Source organism: Loa loa (genome assembly GCF_000183805.2).
Source record: "Loa loa unplaced genomic scaffold supercont3.11, whole genome shotgun sequence".
In the NCBI taxonomy this organism is placed as follows: Eukaryota; Metazoa; Nematoda; class Chromadorea; order Rhabditida; family Onchocercidae; genus Loa; species Loa loa.
In genome coordinates this window covers 62,840-69,565 of record NW_018108191.1, presented here as the reverse complement: position 1 = coordinate 69,565, position 6,726 = coordinate 62,840, and the positions used below count along the sequence as shown (strand labels likewise).

Genomic DNA, 6,726 nt, shown 5'->3' with positions numbered 1-6,726 from the left:
TCACGTATCACTCAATGCTCCGCAAAGCCAATGACGAGGTAAGAAAAAATCGAGAATGAAATTGTGGAAATATGGATCACACCGCTGTCTAGCATACCATTCCTGACTATACAAGGATACGAATATTCCGGTACCAATTAACAGATTAGTGTGCATCGCTATATTCCACACACTTTTGGAAGTGATAAACTGTGATAGATAATAGAAAATTCCTGCAAGCTGATTAGATTGATCCAGTTTTCCTTCGTGATGAAATGAAGAAATCTCTTCACATTCACAATCAATGATACCAATTAGAATACTTTCCTTGAAACTTTCAAATTGTCTCCCTAATAATTCTTTTTCCAGAAGATTATGAAGCGAAAAGAGTAACTTGTTTTGAATTTCCCTGGTTTTTCAAGCTAATATCCCTGTCCTTCTTCTGAAACAAGACAGGGCAACAAGATTTTTCATTTCTTAAATTCTGAAAAATATAGGTCACCTCCAAAAACGAAATACAAGGTGAATATGATGGGATAGAACATTCTCAAAGCCAATCCAAACCAGTACTCGTGGAATAAAGATGAACAGAAAAATACCATTGTTTGAGCAGCAAAACGTCCTTTCTTTCCTCCAATCAGCTGTAAAATGAACCTGTTAAAATTTTAAATTTAAAAGTAGTTACATATAATTATTTCTCTATTTCTGCGTCATGCAATTACTGAATTGTCCACTCTACAAAATTCATCTTTCGTTTCTTCATTTCTAAATTGTAAATACCTGTGAAATATCTCTGTAAATATAAGCATAAAGCCATTCGTGTACTACCAAATTCCAAAAGCGATAATATTCAGCCATTGATTTCGAACTCCACCAATTCCAAAATGATGCATTAGGAATAGATATTATGTTTATTTAAAAACTGGTCAAGAATGAGGAATGTTGTGTAGTCAATTTTATAAAGTTTATTTAGTTTCTTGATTATGCAACCCTAATACTTAATAACAAATTAGCTAATTATTTCTAAGGACTGATAAAAGATTTGATTTTGGTAAATCGATAAGGATGTAATGAATTTGCGAAGAATTCATTACCAGATAAAATTGTCGATCTGAATAGCGTAACAGTTCTGCAAACATATTTAACCAGCAGTGTAGTAGACCGTAGAAGAGCAATAGTAGGCACAGTGCTCCAGCTATTATCGAAGTGAACATGTTACTTACCATTGTTGAAAAACGGACTGTCGTCAGGTCCTCCTTCTCAAATCGAGGTATTATCATCTGAAATTCAAAATTTTCCAATAGATATCCCAGGAATGCATCTTGAAAAAGGATCGTTATAATCGATCGATAAATAGGGAAGTTAAAAGGGTAAAACTTACTTGTATGAAAACAAGATTCACGCAATAAATTATAACGATAATTTCCTGTGCGTAATTCTTTACAGACTGCCAATTGCAAATGGAATTTCTAAATTAATTGGTTGAAAATCAAAATGTTTCTTACAATCTATTAATTGAGGAAATAGATGATAACAAAAAGATAAACCTGGGATAAAACTGACGAAAGACCAGCGAGGGGCAGAAGAAGAAGTAAATGTATTGCTCAAGCGTTGGAAATTTCTCAGGAATGTCACCATACTGATCAGGAAATCAGAAAATTACGTGGACATAATTATCTTTTTTATAGTCAAACAATAATGAATGAAGAATGTTGAGATACATCCGGTAAGCCTTTCAAATTAAAAAGTAATTTCAAATTCAAATTAAAAAAAATTTTTTGTATAGATTGAGTAATTTTCGAAAACTATAAAAATCTACGTCACCTATTCCTGACAAATATCTTTATCCTGACAAATATCGGTCGAGTATTATACCTAGAAATAATTATTGAGATTCCAAATGAATTTTAAATTTGTTAAAAGTCAAGTAAGATTTAACTGACAATAATACCTTGAGATCATCAGTTTTACCAGCTTCAATTTTCAAACGAACTGCCAGTGAGTATACTTCACGCAAGAAAGAATGGACTTTCATGGAAATACGTGTCTGAAATCAAATTTTAATTTTAGCTACTTTTATCAAATTTTCAGCCAATTCTTCCGATGGAAAATGATTCTCTTACATATTGCTATGTGAACAGTGACAAAGGACGTGAGATAACATTTAATGATATCATGAAGCTTATCCACCTTTCATGAATTACTTCTGATCTTATCTATACTGATATCAGATCAATTCTTACACTTTCACAAGCCACAATAAAGGTGCAGGCGCATTCGAGTTGCATCGTTAACGTGAACCGAAAACAGCAATAAAATAATCCAAACAGATATATAACATACAGTGAAAGTAAAATGATGAAGTCTTTCAATGGTTCCTGAAGTATTTCTTATTGATAAGGAATAGAAGAAATATGTTATCAAAAGGCATCCTTACTTGAATATGGAGTTATCCATAGATTTTCGATCTCAGAGTTGATTTTTTCTTGTTACATTCATTTAAATCATGGCAATATTCTTTTTAAGGGGCGGTATAATCGCAGTTTCCTATTATAAGCAGTAACTTACCACTTTGCACGGTACTTTACTCCAAAATCGCAAGCTATAATAAACGAATAGCGTACTTCCCGCTAATAAACTCCAGAATATTAAAGTTATCGGTAATTTGTTGAAATTCCATTTTATCAGCCATAAATGGTGCACTGGACTGGAAGTAAGATGATTTTTGTGGCTCTCTAATCAACACTGGCGTCTTCGTAAATTGATAATTGATTTTATAAGAAACAACATCCGATATGACGCTTTGTTCTTGTTGTATTCCAGAACAACTCGTGGATAATCACGTGTTCACGTAAAGCAATAAATTGAAACGTGCATGTAAGTTCTGATCGATGATGAGTTCCATAGCAACTTACTTCCCGTAATATACGCTGTCTTCAAATACTGTTTTCAAGAATAGCAGGAAAAACGCGGCACAGAAGAAATTCTTCAAACCTGACAAGTCTGTTTGCATCAGAAGTGTTCTAAAAATTTGAATTGAAAAGTAAATTTACTTTGTTTCGAAAACGAATGGATAATTTATACTTTAATCGTTGAATAAGTCGGAAACAAGTAATAAAACTTTTGGCGGAGATCAAGACAAAATCCGTATATTAATTCAAAGTTGACTGATTTATTTCCGAAAAAATTATTCTAATAAAAGTTTTACGTCAGCAAGGATGGACGTCCTTGAAATTCTTTCATTCTGAACTGTTTATTTATTTGCTTTTCCATCCCAATTGACATCTATCTCTTCGTAAGCTTTTCTGAAGCTACAAGCAACATTGCAGTGAAAAATGAACTTTTAAAACTATACAAAATGAAAAACAACAAGCACTGAATTACAAAAGTGATAAATAGTAATTCAAGTTTGCATGAAAACATCTCGTAGAATTCCCTGTGGTGATATGCGACACTGAGGATATTAAATAGGTCAAATAGGGCACAGAGCGCGATCGTCCTCTATTTTGCATTTGTTGAGCAACGATGCGAAGTAAGGTTGATTCATGCATGGTCCATTATCATCCAATGAAGAACCATTTAATCTTTGAACATGAAACTTACTTCTGTGTCATAAATTATTCAAAAGATTTAATAATTATAGATTCTAAAAATTTAATAATTGCTTTACATCAGTAATTGCTTTACAATGTCAGACAAAACAAACCTTTGCGCCTGGTTTTACTGAAAGATACATGCAGGTACTTCCAAATTATAATGCAATGTCAACGGGTCATCAAGAGTGTTACTGAAAGATATACTAACTTCGAGATATGCTAAATTCTCTATAACTTAAAAGCCTTTAGTACCAATTAGTTACTCAATGCAAGTAATTTTAAGTGTCCAATTAAAGTCACTTTGTTAATTTTCACAGCAAAATCGTTTGCAATAGTAGTCATTCACGGTCGTCTATTCGTTTGGCGAAATACCTTCGCATTTGGCCATTCAGTCTTTGCCAAACAATTCAATATGCCCATATTTCACTGATTCTTTTTGACTTCTCGTTAACTTAATGTAGAAATTGGCTTTTCTAAAAGGAATTAAAAATGGTATAAAATGCAAATAAAAAGAGGTGAAGTTCACAGGAGTACATGCAAATAATGCGAATGAAATTGTTTGACAAATTTTTTAAAAGAATTGTTTAATGAGTTGTCATTAAGTTCTTTAATATTGAGGCTGCAAAGGCGGCTGTAACCATTTGCAATTCTAATTATTTTCTGCACACTGCGGTAGTTTCTTCAGTTTTCATAGGGAATATTTCAAAGGATGATTTATTTATAAATGATCGCAATCATCTTTAACTAAACAAATTTTCATCTTATCTATCCACAAAGAAACAGCTAATCCTCAAAGATCTAAACTCTGATGTTTTGTATTCCAGTCTGTAGGGAACAAATCGGAATATGGAATCAACACTTCCAGTATCAATTATCATCAAAATTGCATCTATTTGCTTGCAAATTTGCGCCTTTACTGGAATAACTGTACTGCTGATCACAACATGCTGTAAAAAAGGATCAGCTGAAGAAAGCGAGACGGATGTAAGAGGATCAAATCTTTCCAGTTTCTACAGACCACTTCTAATGTATACATCCAAAGCGCACTTGTGCAAAGCGGTGCAAACTTTCCATATAATTGAACAATCTGCCCCTGAAGTAGTAATTCCGTGACATATGTTACAGCCGATGTGCAGATTATTGCATTGCATATTAATGCTGATTGTAGCACTTATTTATGGGCTTATCTCCACAAATTTAAAATACATTTAGCAGTAAAAAGCATGGAAAAAGTTTTATATAAGTAATTTTTTCATTTGTTGGTATTTCAAGTTTGTTTCTAAAGAAATTACTATTACATATCTTCCATTAGATGACAAATTTTGGTACCAAATCAAAATACGAGGTCAAGATACGAATGTAACTTACTCCCTTGAAAAATATAAAATATAAAAATATAATTTCAATTTATAGCGAAATTTAAAACCCAAAGTATCCAGAGAAATTATGAAATCGTCGGCACAAAGAAGAGCAATCGCGAAGATCAGAGAAGGTTAGCAAGACTAAAGACTATATGTTTTATCAGAATGAGCATAATTACGCCTCTTAAAAACATATTTCCAGGTCAAATGACTCCAGCAAGCGAAGGTGAGACGGTTGATGATGCAATAAGTAATTGGGGAAATGTGCAGAAAGTTGAAGGTGACCATATGGTATGTGCCTTTTGCTTGTTAGTTTGGTGTTAATACCTTCCTCATCACTCATATCTATTGAATGCTGGACTTATAATAATCAAAATTTCGAAATAATCCATTGCTTCAAAATATCTTAATGGGAAGTAATGGCAGTTAAAGGAAGCACCAAAATTATTTCATTTCAGGTGCGTCAAAAATTTCGCAGAAGAAAGTGAGAATGACGAATGATTTAGTGATAGTTTTGTTGCCATTTTCGACTTACTTTCTATATGTTGCATTTTCTCGAGTGACAATTTTTTACTGAAAAGGATTCATTTTCGCCATGTCTTTCATCTTGGCTACACTTCAATATTTGATCCTGTTTCAAAATCTAAACTTACTTTCTACCCAACTAAAACAAATTTTGAAGCTTTTTAAATATACCCAAAATACAACCAATCACTTGTTTGTTTTTTATATTTCGCCGTTATCATTATATCCTTTCATTGATATCTCGTGATATCTCCCTCCTACCCTTCTCTTCCTTGCTGGGAACTTTTCTTCTGAGGTCCACTATACTTCTCATTATAAGGATAATCGGGTTGAGGCTTGTCCCCTGTACTCCTTATTAGATTAATTCTTTGTATATGTGCTAACGACTGATCTTCGGGATGTTTAGATTTTATCGAATTATACTTTTACCTGGTGTTTCATTAAACTTCCCAGAGCAACTAGAAAATTTTGGCAAGCAAGTATTTTCATTGGTATAAGTGACAAATGTTCTAATCGTGAAAATCTAAATTAACTTAAGAAAACAAAGTAAATGGTTGTAACTTAGATGGTTCGTTTCGGTTAGTGTAAATATTCATTTTGTTATTTACATTTTGAACAAAATTTTGTTGTCGTGAAAGAAAATTAAAGCTAGTATCTACTGTTTTAGTTATTTTTAGCCAGTTTACCTGATATGTATAGACGTACGATAACTATCGGTAGCGCTGGAAAAGCATTTAGTGTAACAGGATGGAAATTAGGTTGGTCAATTGCACCAGCTGAACTTCTCGAACCATTAAGACGAGTCATTTTTATCCTTTTTTATTGACTTGTAGGTGTCAAGAAGACAGGTAAACTGTTCTTGTTCTCAAGGCTTCTTTCATGTGCTGGGTCCCTCAGTCACATTCATTTCATCCAGGCCTACTTTTACGTTTTCATCAACGGAGATCTCCCAAACTTGTTTTCAAGGCTATATGTAAAAAAGCCTGGAGACTTTTCATTGGCGGAACAGAAAAAATAAGCCTGGAACAATTTTTATAGGGAGAAACCTAAAATCTAAGTTTGGGACTATTAAGCATAGAACTTCCTCTACTTTCCTCTATCTGATCGTTAAAACAAAACAAAAGTATGTTGAATATTAATTCATTATTAATATTAAATTAATTAATTACAGATTATTAAGATTAACAATTGTAAATATAAACTAAAAATTTTAGAATTTTATCAATATTTTGATTATTTATATTTAAATAAATAATTACGTTTTT

The 6,726-nt window shown here is 32.5% G+C and overlaps 4 protein-coding genes across 4 annotated transcripts; 2 read left to right on the top strand and 2 right to left on the bottom strand.

The window, feature by feature from the left end:
* LOAG_10851 (hypothetical protein) lies at window positions 1-837 on the bottom strand (the record flags this gene model as incomplete). Its single annotated transcript, XM_003146375.1, has 3 exons — window positions 1-212; window positions 482-620; window positions 760-837. 3 exons carry the CDS (start codon window positions 835-837, stop codon window positions 1-3), a joined length of 429 nt encoding a protein of 142 aa, XP_003146423.1.
* A 232-nt stretch (window positions 838-1,069) lies between these two features.
* Window positions 1,070-2,992, bottom strand: LOAG_10850 (hypothetical protein; the record flags this gene model as incomplete). The annotated part of the gene is made up of 6 exons (XM_003146374.1): window positions 1,070-1,108; window positions 1,203-1,259; window positions 1,931-2,026; window positions 2,223-2,357; window positions 2,548-2,686; window positions 2,895-2,992. 6 exons carry the CDS (start codon window positions 2,990-2,992, stop codon window positions 1,070-1,072), a joined length of 564 nt encoding a protein of 187 aa, XP_003146422.1.
* A 1,429-nt stretch (window positions 2,993-4,421) lies between these two features.
* LOAG_10849 (hypothetical protein) lies at window positions 4,422-5,424 on the top strand (the record flags this gene model as incomplete). The annotated part of the gene is made up of 4 exons (XM_020448244.1): window positions 4,422-4,559; window positions 4,989-5,067; window positions 5,139-5,227; window positions 5,395-5,424. 4 exons carry the CDS (start codon window positions 4,422-4,424, stop codon window positions 5,422-5,424), a joined length of 336 nt encoding a protein of 111 aa, XP_020301594.1.
* Window positions 5,425-6,152: 728 nt separating this feature from the next.
* LOAG_16632 (hypothetical protein) lies at window positions 6,153-6,479 on the top strand (the record flags this gene model as incomplete). The annotated part of the gene is made up of 2 exons (XM_020449281.1): window positions 6,153-6,219; window positions 6,295-6,479. The coding sequence occupies 2 exons, from the start codon at window positions 6,153-6,155 to the stop codon at window positions 6,477-6,479; spliced, it is 252 nt and encodes an 83-aa protein (XP_020307196.1).
* Window positions 6,480-6,726: the final 247 nt, after the last annotated feature.